This window comes from Parasteatoda tepidariorum, chromosome 7, assembly GCF_982258835.1.
Source record: "Parasteatoda tepidariorum strain Cologne lab strain chromosome 7, Ptep-v5.0, whole genome shotgun sequence".
Classification (NCBI taxonomy): Eukaryota; Metazoa; Arthropoda; class Arachnida; order Araneae; family Theridiidae; genus Parasteatoda; species Parasteatoda tepidariorum.
Window position 1 is genome coordinate 58,452,468 of NC_141761.1, and position 15,307 is coordinate 58,467,774.

Here is a 15,307-nt window from a genome sequence, read left to right on the forward strand (position 1 = left end):
TTGGCATAATATTCAGGCATGACGACAAATGTTCAACTACATAGCCTTGTAATTTTGAACCCTCTCCAGAAGACAAGGGAACTCCTGGATAAAGCATTGGGAGGACTTCTTGATGGAACTAACCTGCATTTGCGTTACATGGGGTGGAAAACAATGAAAATCTCCCACGGTCAGCCTGACAGCAAGGGAACTCTAACCCATGATCCGTCTACCACTGAGGATATTTTTACGTCAGCATTGTGGTCAGTGCAAGCCGGATACGGAATTCGTATCGACCAGCCATTGCTGGGATTAGAACCCGGTTCACCTCATTGGAAGGCGAACGCTCTATCCCCTGAGCCACTATGACTCTACCACGTCTATATTTATAAAAGAAATTATACAACAGTTTTCTCTGAACCTTGAAAAAAAAATATTCAATTGCGATCTACCGCTAATAATTATTTAAATTTTTTTGTTGCTTTTTCAATAACTTAAATTTTTTAACATTGCTAAATACAAACAATATAGTATAATATAAAAAATATTATTTTCTGAACAATAATGTAAAGAATATATTGTTTAATATATAGGCTTCAAAGGCAAGTATAAAAATGGTTTGAACAACTAACACGTTATTCCGTACTTTTAGTATTAGTCTTAATTCATGGTATCACATTACTGTTGGCCATATAAGTCTCTAAATTTATCCCCATAGTGGATCTGCAATCAATTGGGAATCTAATTATTAATACTGAAAAACGATTATGCAATTACTTTCAATAGCTCCTAAGAAAGTGGTATCTGAAATTTCTCGTTTTAACATTCATAGTGCTACCTAATTTATGTACTATCTTTTGTTTTACTTTGGCGGAGTAGAGAGTTTATTTAAACATTAGTAGTGCAGTTTCTTGCGTTCTATTTGGTAGAGTGTTGACCCTGTCTTTAACATTAGTAGATTTAAGTGAGGTCTTACACGGAGAAAAAAAAATTCTGGTAAAATTATCGTTCTGTATGGTACTGACATTTCTGATTTTAAAGAAACTTTAAAAACATTTTTAAGAAAACGTAATTTAGATGAAACCAAAATATACAGTATTCAAATCATTCAATTGGTAGTTTTTACGTTCATATGGTAACAGATTACTGGAAATTCTGGTTTCATAAATTTTAGTTTTTATTACCACACATTTAGTAACAAATACAAAACTGATGATAAGTATATTTTACCGAATAAATGCTTTTTATACCTTGTTCTAAGATATCATGAAAAAATTTCCAATTTTACCACAATTTAGCACAGATTATAAAACAATGCTTTGTGGTTAATTTTACCAAAAGCATTACCAAAGTGCTTTGGTAAAAATTACTGTGCTTTTTAGTGTTCCCATAGAGCCAGATACATGATACCATATTCCGATAGTTTTGACCATATTTATTTTCTCAGTGTACCATCATGCTTAAAACTCCTGGATACAAAACAGATTACAATTCATGATTAATTAATTTCATAAATAATTTATATTCAATTAATATAAAATTAACTGAAATCGGAAAAATATTTAGCAAATAGTAGTGACAATACTTATTCTAAAGAAAAAACGATAACTTCACTTCGTAGACATTTAATTAAAAAAATAAATCAGTTTAACAATCACCTTTTAATTCTAAAATGAAAAAATAAATTGTAAATTTTCTTCGAAAAAAAGCAGTGTTACAAAAGTTTTACAAATGTTATTGAAAAAATATCACAAAATAATGCGTTACATAAAAGGTTCCAAATGTATACAAAACTTGCTCAAAATCTAACTAAAATGATCACAAGAAATCCAAAAGGTTTTAAAAAAGATAAAATAAATAAATAAATTTTCCATTTTTTTATAGCTGCCAGAAGAAAAACAGTTTCAAAAATGACCAGCAGATGTCCATTTCCTTTACAACTTCTTAGCCTTTAATTTCATATAAGATTTTGTCGTAGTTGTAGACGCCATAGTTGTAGTGTCAGTATCATTAGGAGGATTTAACCTAGTCTGAAAAAATACAATAACCAAGGTTAGCATTAAACAAACAGCATTGTTAGCTATGCTAATTACAATCATTTTGAATAGAAATTTAATCTAAAAATCGGATTTTAGTCTCTCTTTCACTTTATGCGGAAAATATGAAATTTGATTTTTTTATTATTTTTATTTATTGTTTTGAATTATTTTACGTTCAAATCACACACTTCTAATTTGCATCTAGCCAGAAAATTGAACACACGTTTTTTTTTCGTTTTTTTTTTTCAGGTGCTTTATTTTAATATTTTTGGTATTGAATTTCTTTTGTATGTCTATGTCTATAGGGGAGAGTGGGGTCAATTGTAACAGGGTACGATTGTGACAGAACAAAAATTTCGAGTATCGGGTTCCAGATTTGGTTCCTAGGTGGCTCACAAGGTGCATTTAATAAATCTACATGTACACCCATGCTGGCAACCATTTTATTGTACTTTTGAACGCGTTACATCACAAAAGATATTTTCACGCTACGTAAGTACTTTTTTTGGTATTAGAATATTATATTGTAACGAAGTAATTTTGTTTAAACAAATAAAAATTATTAACCGAATATATAAGTGGACACTTTAATTAACATTTCAAAAAAAAAGAAGATTAGTTTTGTTAATTAACTAGCATTGTTTCTAACAAATGAAGCTGAAATGGCGTCTTGGGGGTGATTGTAACAATAAGTAAAGGGACGATTGTAACAGCTGAAAATAAATAATCTTTTGTTTACAGACCATTTCTTAACTCTTTAGGAACCACCAATAGTTTCCTATATCATTTATATTACGTTGCATGTGCATTATTTTATTTGTCACCTTTCACAGCATAAATTAAAATTTTTATCCCCTTAAAGTTAAAAGTGTAACCCTTTAGGTGTCTGCTCATTATTACTTTTACTCCTAAAATATCACTACTATTTTGATCAATAAAAAATATATCACAACTATGATAATATGTATAATTAACTATGTTTTAGTTGAATTTATGAACTGTTACATATGACCCCGTAAGTGGGGACAATTGTAACAAGTGCACGACTGTCAAAAATTGTTAATAACTAATATAATAGCATTTAAAATAAGGTATTTATTTTTTTCTCTAGTAGAGGATAATCTACTTTACTCGTCTGTCGATTAATAATAATAATATATTGGATTTTTTGTTAGTTAAAAATAGTTAAGTAAAAAATGTTACAATTGACCCCACTCTCCCCTACCGATATATACATATAAATATATAGATAGATATAGATAATATAGATAATAAAATTACTTGAGGGAGAAGGTATACTTTGAAAATATGCTATCATCTAGCAAATGGTATTTCAAATTGCGAAATCAGGTACAAAAACGTACTTTCTCTGAATAAACAAACATTTTATTTTATTTATTTTTATTCTTTTTATTTTTTATTTTACTTTTTTTCCCCTTAAACCAATACGGATTTCTGATCTTCAAAATATGAGAAAAATTAAGCTAGATAGTCAGTTAAAAGTTTTAGTGCTTTAATGTTAAATTTACCTTTTTAAATTGTTTACTTCATACCAATAATAAAAAATTTGCACACAGGTATATAACTCGTTTGCCCAAAGATGATTCCATATAAAAAATAAATTTTTATAATTATTTATTATTTTTTTATTTAGACTAACAACAATTAAGTTACAACAGTCAGTTATAATACATATATTTTTACATTTTATTAAATAAAAAAAAATTCAAAAATTTAAAGCAATCGACCGAATTGTAATCGATTTTAATCAAATTTTAGATTTTTTTTTTAATTTAAAATTATAGCGTTAAATTAAGTAAAAGCTTTCCAATTAAAAAAGTTTCGATCATTATTAAATTCATAACACGAGAAAATAAATAATCTTTAAAAATGTATTATTTGATTAGAGTTACCTTTTGATAAAGAAGTTTTATCGTAATGTGCAGAGCTGTTTTTATTCACTTAAATAGTTTTTTTTAGAGTTGTGATAAAATTCGCAAACAGTAAAATTAAAATTCAGAGGACTAAGGGAACAAAATTTTCCAGATTGCAGATACCTATGTATTTTGGGGGTTAGAAATTCGGATCAGTTGGAAAAATTATATTTTTATTCAGAAAATTGAATGCTTGGGTGTCTGACTTCATAACCTAAAGTACCATTTGAATCAAATAATTAGCATATTTAAATTTTGCTTTTTGAGCCATGCAGGTTGCATATTTGTAAGCAAAATCCAGTCATTAGATCAAAAGTTAATCAGGTTGATTCTTTATTGATAAAAAAATTTGCACACTGTATCTCTTGCATACGTTTGGCTGACATTAAAAAAAAAATTTAAACTGGAAGAAGTTAACCTCTGAAACTATGAACCATCTTTGCTCGTGAAAATTTAATCAATAAATTAAAAGTTATTCAGTTATTCTTTTTTTTTTTTTCATATTTTGTGCACTGAGACTCTTACATATGCCAAATAGATGGACAAAAAAATCTAAGCAGAAAATTTAAACTGGAAAAAATCTATAAACTCAGAATTTTCTTATGAAGTTTCAAAAAATTAAGTGCTTTAAATTTCATTAATTTGCACCATATACCATCTCACACTTTACTTTCACTGCGTCCCATCTAAATTATTGCTGCTCGGTTAAAAATCCCTAAAATCAACGAATGCTGAGCAATAATTCCCCTAGATCAGACTCAAGTAAAAAATCAACTTTTTGTTCAGATTTTTGTAGTCAGAAAATTTGAAAAAATCGATTACGAATTAAGGAGATGGATTAACAACTTAACCACATTACCATAATACTGTACGGTCTATTGATCCTTACCATTATTCTTTCCTTTTCTGCGCAAGCATAGTCAGATTCATCAATGTCGTTGTAACAATCAGATTTGAATTCCTTAGGAGGTTGTCCTGCATATTCACATAGCTTGTCAATAGGTCTGGCCTTGACAAGCATTTTGTTCATACCTTTTGGTTTTTCTTGAGGACAATAGAAATATTTAGGGTTCTTTTCATCGAACACTATGCTTTTTCTCATCATATCCGCACAAATCGTTGTCAGCACCTGAAAACAATACAAGACATTTGTATACCAGCAATTGTGTAAGCTTAAGTTCTATGTAGGATTCAAATAATTATGACGAAACTATTTTCTTAAGCTCCTTTCAATATACATATTTATCGAACCATCTTAAATAATTTTGTTTCAGCTACAGCATCTGAAGAACTTAGTTTCAAAGTTATATTCATATACTTTTTCATTTATATGCCTTATTTCATAAAAATTCTACTTAAGCAATACTTCAATTAAGATAAGTAGTATTAGCTTATTCAGGTTGGTGGTCGAAATTGCTTACTTTCGGACTTTTTTGTTTGTTTAAATAGTTATAAAAGGGAAGAAGAAAATCTCAATCATTTTTTTATATTAATATTTATTACTTGGTCACTACTGTCATTATTACACTTGGTCATTATTACACTACTTTCTCATAATATTGAAAGACGGTATTAACATTTTTTTAAAAAAAGGACCATTTTAAAATTATTTTTAAAAAAATTTACAGATCTTATAAATAGTACCACTGAGAAAATGACCGAAAATTTAAATTTATTCAGATAACAAATAATCACTAAAAATTTTAGTTAAATAAATGAAATTTATAAATTTGGCAGGACGTCAAGTTGACCTACATAATCATGAAAATTTCCATGCTCACTCTTGCTTACTGGAAGATAATTTTAATTTGGAAACATATTTCAGTTGCACTTTATTAAGTTTGCAGCAAATTTAAATGATAAGCTGTAGCTCAAAATGCATATATATTTAATAATGATGTAATATCATTGAAAAATTAGTTATTCCTTTTACTTCTAAAATTAGGAGATTTTAAATTTCATATTTTATGGAAAAAATAAAATTTATAATTAAACTTAAATTTTTTGGCATTAAAAATGCATATATTCACGAAAGTTGTAAAACTTTAAATTTAATTTTAGAAAATTTGTAATAAAAAAAATTGAACTAATACTTTACTATTTAAACATTACAAGACAACAGCCATAAACAAAGCAATTATAATATTAATTACAAAAATATCAACAGATAAAATGTAAACTGTCTTTGTTTACTATTATTCGTATCTGCAAAAGTAATTAAAATGCATTATACCGTGAAATTATAAACGTTCTTTGATGGAATCTATTAAAATATTTAAAATCATTCTAATATTTTTTGTCGTAACACTAATCAATAAAAGATGCACACGCTTCATTACATATACTAACATAAAAAAATGTCAAGACAAAAAACTAATTAAAGATCTGACATTGCAAAAGGAAATCGACGGATACTAATTCTTTATAAATAAATTGATACTTACAATTTCTTTTTTTTTAAATCTTTTCTTACATTAAACATTACAATAACAATGGAAGAAATTGAAGGATTAAGGACCACACTTAACTCTCAGAAGTTAGTGTAATTCCTTTCTGTAATTACTAATAAAAAAATTAATGATAATTTTTTTCAGGAAAAAAATTTAATGGATGTTCAGCCTAGAAAAACTCTCGAGGCTTATTCCATTTAATTAAATTTAGAAAGAACTGAAAATTCATTAAAAAAATAAATAGAAGTTTGTTTTTATACATTTCTTTTATTAAGTGTAAAATATATTTTATTAAAACTGTATCTAAATTATAATGCTTGCAGATTCGTTATTGACTTAACATAAGTAAGATAAGAACTACCCTAATATTTTTATGAAATTTATTCTATTTTTATACATATTTAAAAAATGTTATGGGTAATTCTACAAATTTGAAAATATATGTGTTCTGAACCTATATTTTTGTTACGTTTTGAACAGTTAAAGAATTTTTATGTTCGAATTTTTTACTTCTATAACACTATATTTCTGTGTTATCTTTAAAATACTTTTTTCATTAAAGTGTTATATATATGAGCATTCCTGCTTTGTGTTCTTGAAAATTTATTACCTAAAATAAAAATTGATTTTCTTTCTTCTTTTTTTTTCTGGCAACTATTATGATTGTAGGAAGAATATTAATAACAAAAAGAGTAAAATCAAATAATAATTTTATCCCAAATGTGGAACAAAATTCTGTCCAAGTCCTCTTTGTTCTTTTTTGTCTTCCACGTAGTTGAAAAGTGCAAGTATGTTTCTTAAATAGATCAAAATTTTCTAAAATATCAACACTTACAACTAAAGTTTAGTAATCAATTTATAGTTCTGAATAAACTTGCATGTTACTGTTTTTGGAATATTTTGTGATTAGCGTGTAAGATTTACTTATTTTCAAAGTAAGTATATTTAATTCTTGTCATTAAGATGGTCTAAAAAACCTTTGTTAAAATACATATCTATATTAATAAAGCAGAATGTTTATGCGTCTGTATAAATGCATGTACTTCATACAACTTCGTAATTCTGAACCAATCCACATTAACCCCTTCATTCTCGCTCCCGTGAAAATGACGGGGTGAGGTTTAGCCCTCTATTTCTCGCTCCTGTGAAATTTCCGGGCTGGAGTGTTGAGTAGTAACGACCCAATAGAAAGAAAAAAAGCTAATTCATTTTTTTTTGCCGGGAAAGCATTTTATTTCTCATTTTATGCACCAGATGGCAGTACCAGGATATTTTTAAGGTAATTGTAGATAGTTTATTTTAAACTAGATATCAGCACTAATCATATTTGGCAAAATAGGCACTTTTATGACCGTTTTCTTGAAAATTAACCGATCGTTAAATTTGGTGTACATACATTCGAAGACATGGCGGATTAAACTGTCTCCTTTAAAACTCTCTCCGTCCACCGGTTCGCTAAGTAGATTTTTAGGATTTTTTCTTTTTTTTTTTTTTTTTTTTTTTTTTTTTTTTTTTTTTTTGTTATTTTATTTAATAGTATGCCTTAAGTTACAAACATACGCCTTTTTTAAAATTCAATTTCTCGGGAATTATTCGACCGATTTCACTCAAATTTTGTATTTTGCCATGTAAAACTGTATTATTTAAAATGATATAAAAAATTGCGTGCCTTACAATTCAAAATTTATTCGACTAATATTTAATAAAATAATAAAAATCATAAAAATTTACTAAAGTTTTCTTTTTTCTTTTTTTTTTTGCATGGAATTATTTTTAGATAAACGAATTTCATAATAGTGGGTAAAAAAATATTCTATTCGCTTCAAAAGTTCTCGAGATATGGCGAAATACACAAAATGTGGAATCTCAATCTTCGTGTGGGCCACACATGTTCTTGATAATATAGGTAAAGAACTTTAGAAGCAGAAGAAGGGTCACATTTAAATTAAGAATTAACTATTGTATCTTATATTTAATTACAATCATTTTGATGAATAAATAAATACCCACTTGTTTTTAAATACAAACTATTAATAGAAACTGTGCGTTGATATAAAATTGTAGAACTTACCATTGCTAAACATATGAAGGACAGCAGATATTGACCTGGAAAAAAAGTTATTAAAGTTTTTAACATAGAATATTTAATATTTTTAATCATTGACATAAATAACAAAATAAATACGTGAATTAAATAAAACCTAAAACTTTTTCACGATTTTTTTGTTCTAAATTAAAAATGTTGCTCAGACAGTTTTTTTTTTTTTTTTGAAGTAGTATCTATTAAAAAGATTCATTCACTTCATTTTTCATTTCAAAAGTATTGCTATTTTCCAAAAATAGGAGGAAAACGCTTTTCATCAATATTTTTACATCAAAATTGCTGTTCTCAAAAAAAAAAAGGTACGAAAAAAAAAAACACGTCTCAAACGAACCGAAATTTTATACTGTGTTTTCCATTATATCATTTTCGCTTTCTAAATATAGATATTTTTTTTCCACATTTCATCATCTACAACATTTCGAAAACTAATTAAATTCTTTCTATTAAACTGCGTCTATTCAACATATGTAACTTAAATATAAGAAATAAAAAAGGATAATAACAATCGTGGCGAATGATAAGCGAATGCAGCAGGGCGCACATCTCTAATAATATAATAATAATAAAAATAGAAAATAAAATAAATGCACAATAATTTTTGACAAAGGAAAATTTCAAAATAAGGTTTTCTTGAAATTTTGTAACTCTGTAATTATTTGACAAATTTTGTTAAAAATTTGAAATTTTTAATCAAAATTATAGTATAAAATTATTATTTTATTTAACCCCTTAACGATCGGTTAATTTTCAAGAAAACGGACATAAAAGTGACTATTTTTCTTATACACCTATATTATACAAGTATTCATCTAGTTTAAAATAAACTATCTACAATTACCTTAAAAATATCCTGGTACTGCCATCTGGTGTGTAAAATGAGAAATAAAATGTTATTCGGGCAAAAGAAATGAATTAGTTTTATTCTTATTGACGCATTACTACTGAACACTCCAGCCCGGGAATATCACGGGAGCGAGAAATAGAGGGCGAAACCTCACCCCGTCATTTTCACGGGAGCGAGAAGGAAGGGGTTAAAATAATTGTTAAAATCTGTATGTCTTACAATTCAAACGATTTTCGATCATTATTTAATAAAATAATAGTAATAATTGAAAACTAAAACTTATTTTTCCCCTTAAATTATCTTTCGTCGAATGAATTTCATAAATGTGTGCAAAATTCTGTGTACTCTCTTAAAACATTTCTGAAATATGGTGAAACTCCAAAAAATGGGAATTAGCATTAAGGAACCCAAACTTTCAACTTCTCTCCTGACTTAACCATGTGGCCATATTTACCAGATTGCGGCTACCTCCCCCCCCCTCTTATTTTGATACTCTATAAAAATGAAAATAAAAAGGCGTGTTTAATCAAGGAAAATACGTTTTTGTGCCTGATTCCATAGTGAGCACTAATTAATTGACATGTTTGAAGTCAATCCTTTGAACAATTAAGATTGGTATATAGTGCGTTAAAATCGATCATTAGAATAAAAGTTATTCAGGGTAAAATCTTCTGCTCACTGTACTTTTAATATAAATTTGGAGCAGAATTTCCAACCTTGTCATTCTCTTTAACTTTTGGTTAGGGTTTTTTATAGGATTTTTTGATACAAAATCTATACGCAGAAACTACTGAGCTTAATTAGTTTCCAAGATGAATTTTTTCCAAAGTGGGCAAAACAACTTTTAAAGACATTTTGAAATGAAATATTTCTGAATGTATATTACAAATTGCAAATTATTTCAATCAAGTACAAAATGAATGTGCAATGTGTGTAATCTTTTAACTAAATTAAGCTGAAATAATATTAAAAAAAATTGTAGTCCAGATGTTTTCTTTGATATTTCATAATAATATGAGATGATTGCAAATCGGAATAATTTTTTTCCATGTTTATATAGAATTAAGAAATAAATTAAGAGGAACTATTGCTAACAAATAATCATGGACTCAACAAATAATATTGGACAATCTTAAAATTCAAGCAAAATGTCCACATTTAGTAAAGCAGAAATGCATCATTTATCAACACGTTTCACAAAATGAGAATAAAAGAAGGAATCTTCCATATTTATTTGACCTCGGAGATTCAGATTTTCATACATTCTGTTCTCGAAAAATTGTTTGAAAATGAAAGGAAAAAGAATCCATCTATGAAAAAAGTAAAAACCGTTCTCACGACTTCGAAGAAAAAATAACATAATTTCTATACGAAAAAAAGGAATTCAAAAATGAGTAAAACGTTTAAGAGATGATATGATATAATATTGAGAATAAGGGTAAGGAGACGAAATAAGAAATATATAAAAATACATATCTGATAAATAAACACTTTTCGCTGTCTTAAAAATGTGTCGTATTTCATTTAATTTTAAATAAAACATAAACTTTTATTAATCGTCTGATGCAATAATATAAAATTATTTGTGTTAAATAATTACACTGCTTCATTGAAAATGCTTTGATTATGCAAATCTTTCTTTTTTCTATCTTTGGTTTTTGATTATGCAAAAACTTTTGATTTGTTTGATTTGTGCAAAAATTTGATTTTTGCAAAAAGCAATTAATACAAATATTCATAATGAACAAATATACATACATACTAGTACAAATTCCCTTTTAGAAAAACTGTTAAAAAGGGATGTTAAATATATGTACTAAAAATGTGGTAAATAAAAAATATGTACTGTTCATTAAAGATCAATTGTTTTGATTTGTCTGTTAAAACAATTCAGGAGAATTCTGTTTATTTTAAAAAAGATAATCGAATGCTATCCGAACTTAATTTATTAACAATAATACAAATTGCGATATGTATATTTAATTCCGCAATAAAATATACATTTGATATTATAACTTTATATGAAATTTTATTTTATATATTTGTATGCTCTAAATTGTAAAAGCAGGTAGTTTTTACACAGAATATAAAAATTTACTTTAAATATTGATGCCATCACTTCACTTGATGCACGAGTTTTTCTTACGATATTTTTACTTAGCTTTAATTTAATCTGGACCTGTAGTGTTGAAAAAAGTTTCAAATTACGCTAAATTAAAATTTAAATTTGTACAAAGTAAATTGTACATTTTTAAACTATATCTGAGTATCTCCTCGTATTCTTTTCGTTAATTCTAGTCAGTTTTTTTTCTTTTCTTTTTTTCTCCCCGAATTTTTCCAACAATTCATAAAAATTTAAACAAATCTTATCGCACAAACACGGCAATTTATTAACTTAATTATATTTATTTTTATTTATTTATTTTTGTTTATTTACTTTGTATTATCTAATTTTCTTGAACAATACAAACAATTAATTGAAAGCACAAATCAACTATCATCATTATACTAGATGTCTTGGTTACAAGCAGTATATTCCATAAAAAGAAAGAAATTATTATTTAGAAATTATTATATCGAAAAAATTATTATAAAGAAATATTCATGCGAATTCAGTAAAAAGAAAGAATATAAATTTGTTTCATTAAATATATATATATTATTAATTACCGATTAAAACCAAGTTTTCCTGTTTCTTTTTTTTTTCCTTTTTTTTTTTTTTTTACTAATTAAGCAAGTGAATAAAGTAGACTTTGAAATAAGTATTTTAAAAAAATAATTAATAAACAATATAAAACGCTTCTCGTCAGTTTTAGAATCAAGAAAATGCATTTTTTTAAGTAAAAATTAAATTTCTGTATACTTCAAGAGATAATTTCATGTAAACAATAGTTAAAATTTATAGAGGAAATAAAATACATAATTTATGGACAAAATATAGATAAAAGGCTGCTATTAAACCCCTCTTATTCCAATATTAAATATTTACTTGTTTGAAAATTCCGATAAAACTACCAAAATTTTCTACCCATTGTTCTACAAAAAGAAAGAGTTACGCTCTGTCCGAAAGAAACTACTAAAAGAAATTATTATTAGTATAACTAATTTGGTGGGAGTAATGAGCTAAGATTAAAATACACATATGTTAGATATTTAGAAAAAGTAAATAGAAATTAAAAATGCGATATATTAATTTCTTTCCAACAAATTTTAAAAATTATTGCTGTAACTCCCATTTCCAGAATAAAATCGAATTATTTAGCAAAATAACTAACAAACAAAAAGAGAGCATATTAATTAAATAAATTTTAGTTTCCAGCTAAGCTAGCTAACAGAAAATAAATGTGAAAGCAGCAATAAGATTGATTAAAATAAGTTCTTTATTGTTTTCGCTATCAACTAAGAACAACAAATATACCTTCAGGTCATAGAATAAAAGGCGGTTGAAAATTTAGTATAATATTCAAACGATTTCTGAAAAATATCTCATTAATGATACAAATAAATTATATTCTTATCAAAAATGTTACATACCCATCGTGGTAGCTATTCTTTGATCACCTTTGATAAGTTTTTTAATAAAAAAACAATCTTATCCAAAGAAATGAAAAGTTCAGGAATCACTAAAGTCACTGACAGTTTAGGAAGTGTTCTTTCTACTCTTAGCCTTGGGTGACGTGTCCTTCGAAAGTGGAACCAGGTAAACCGGTTTTCGCTCTCGCAAACGATATAAGAGTCATTAAATTATTTTTTTAAAAAAAGGTATCGTTTGAACTAAAGGCATCAAAGTGTTCCCGCATTCATTCCGACTCTCCCCACACCTTTACCCACTCAAAGTTTCTTACGAAAGAAACGTGGGCGTACATAGACGCCATTGTAATTCTGGTTTAAATCTTTGATTTAATTTAAAAAATTTCTTATTCATAGAATAATTGAAAATATATTTTCCTCGCAAATTGCGAGCAATAGGGGAATTTAATAAATCAAAGTTCATATTTTTCCAAAGTTTAAATCGAAATAAATATTTATTGCTAAAGTCATTCTTAAATGTTTATGAATTTGATTAAAAAATAATTATAATAATTGATAAAATTACAATAATAGATAAAATTTTAAAAAATGCCTGTGTTTATATCCACCCTTATTTTATGAAAGAGTGCAAATGCAAATTATATTTCCAGACACAATTTCAATTTGCATTCAGATTTTCTGTAATAAACATATTAAACATCTTTTGAACTTTGCTCAACTTTGAAATAATTTTCTTCAAATAAATTAATACACAATAATATAAAATTTTATGCTGAATATATGAGTTGTTTACAAAACTTTTATGAGAGCAAATTATTTTATAAAAAAAAACTTCGTTTTAATAATATTTTTAATACAATTTTTGAATGAAATAAGTTTTAATTTTTAGAAACTTGTTAGGCTGAATTATATACCACTAGTGCAAAATTTTAAGGCTAATTATATGTTTCCTTACCAAAGCATTTACTTAAGCATTAAAGCATTAAATTTAATTCTAAAATATGTTGCAAGGACTACAATATATCAATACATCAAGCAATGGTGTGTATATTCTTTTATATATAAACTTTCATATGATATAATAGTCTAGGATATGAAGAAATAAAGTTTTAATTAATTCTAATAACGAATCGTACTTATTTTAATATTCTTTGAAATTCTATCCAATAAACATTTTGAAAAAAAAAAACGTTTTCAAATAATACTTAAATAAAAGTTAGAAAATATTTTTAATAATTTTTAGATAATAAATAATAATAATCTTAACTTCTAAGAATAATTTAATAAGAACAAATGGTACCCTTTTGTTTTCATTAAGACTCAATTATCTCAATCTTTGAATGAAAACTACGTATTCATTCAAAGAACATACTGCTTTAATACATTACATTTTTCAGTTATCCCATTTCATTGACTTAAAATACTAAAAATAACGTCTGCATTAATTAACAAGCCTTTTTAAAATTAATTAGAATTACCTGTTAAACAGTTCAGATTAAAGCTTAGCGCAAAGAAAGCCGATCATTAGATAAAAAAAATTATTCAGGGTGTGCTATTTTTTATAATGCGCAGTGTACAAATATTCACTTTATTTCATTCGTCTATGGATTATAATCCTTATATTATAGTTTTTATTATCAGGGTGCGTAGCCAAATCTTTCAACAAAAAATAAGCACCTTTTAAGTACTTTTCAAGCACTCAAAAAATATTTTTAAGCACTATATACATTAACAAAATGCAAAATAATTTTCAAAGACTTTAGATGATCATGAAAAAATAACTACACTGGTGTGCAAAACTTAAGTGGTTTTTCGGCCACAGCTCCCCAACAAAGCATAAGATAGCCATGAAATTGCAGTATAGTATGCACGTAATTCAGTAGAAAGATTATTTGTATGCAAATTTTAGAAATAAAATGTCATAGGTGATATAAGTGTACGTAAACCTTGTGGGTCGGCGCGCGTAGGTCAAAGCTGTAATAAAAGGAGGAAGAGCACCGTAGTTAAAGACATTCGCTGCAAGTGCAAGTGATTTGTTTTGTGAAACATGTCTTCAAGAAATCATTTAGACGACTTTACTCGAGGAAGAATGATTGGGAAGCTTGAGGAGGGGCGTAGTGTGACCAGTGTCACCGAAGAGTTCGGGATCAACAAAAGTGTTGTTTCTCGTGCTTGGAATGCCTTTAAAACTACTGGTACAGCTGTTCGGAAGGTTGGTGGTGGCCGTCCAAGGAAAACAACACCAAGAGATGACCGTTACATTATCCTCCAGGCGAAAAGAAACCGTTTTCAGTCAGCGAGCGCCATATCTCAGCAACTGTGCACAGCCACAGGACGACAAGTATCAAGATTTACAGTGGCCAGATGCCTCCACAAGGTGGCTTATTTGCTAGACGTCCTGAACGCTGCATACCTTTAAAAGTTAG

At 27.0% G+C, this 15,307-nt stretch overlaps 1 protein-coding gene across 1 annotated transcript; it reads right to left on the reverse strand.

Moving 5' to 3' along the window:
• Positions 1 to 1,588: 1,588 nt before the first annotated feature.
• LOC107453813 (uncharacterized) lies at positions 1,589 to 13,234 on the reverse strand. The gene is made up of 4 exons (XM_016070774.5): positions 12,885 to 13,234; positions 8,474 to 8,508; positions 4,842 to 5,081; positions 1,589 to 2,009 (listed from the first exon to the last, which is right to left on the reverse strand). The coding sequence occupies exons 1-4, from the start codon at positions 12,886 to 12,888 to the stop codon at positions 1,914 to 1,916; spliced, it is 375 nt and encodes a 124-aa protein (XP_015926260.1). The 5' UTR covers positions 12,889 to 13,234; the 3' UTR covers positions 1,589 to 1,913.
• Between the last annotated feature and the right edge of the window lie 2,073 nt (positions 13,235 to 15,307).

What these genes read in the sequence shown, in the direction of transcription:
- LOC107453813 (XM_016070774.5), bottom strand. An exon ending in CCTTCATATGTTTAGCAATG is followed by an intron (nt 5,082 to 8,473) that starts GTAAGTTCTACA and finishes TATTGTTTTCAG; the next exon opens with GTGCTGACAACGATTTGTGC. An exon ending in CAGAAAAGGAAAGAATAATG is followed by an intron (nt 2,010 to 4,841) that starts GTAAGGATCAAT and finishes GTATTTTTTCAG; the next exon opens with ACTAGGTTAAATCCTCCTAA.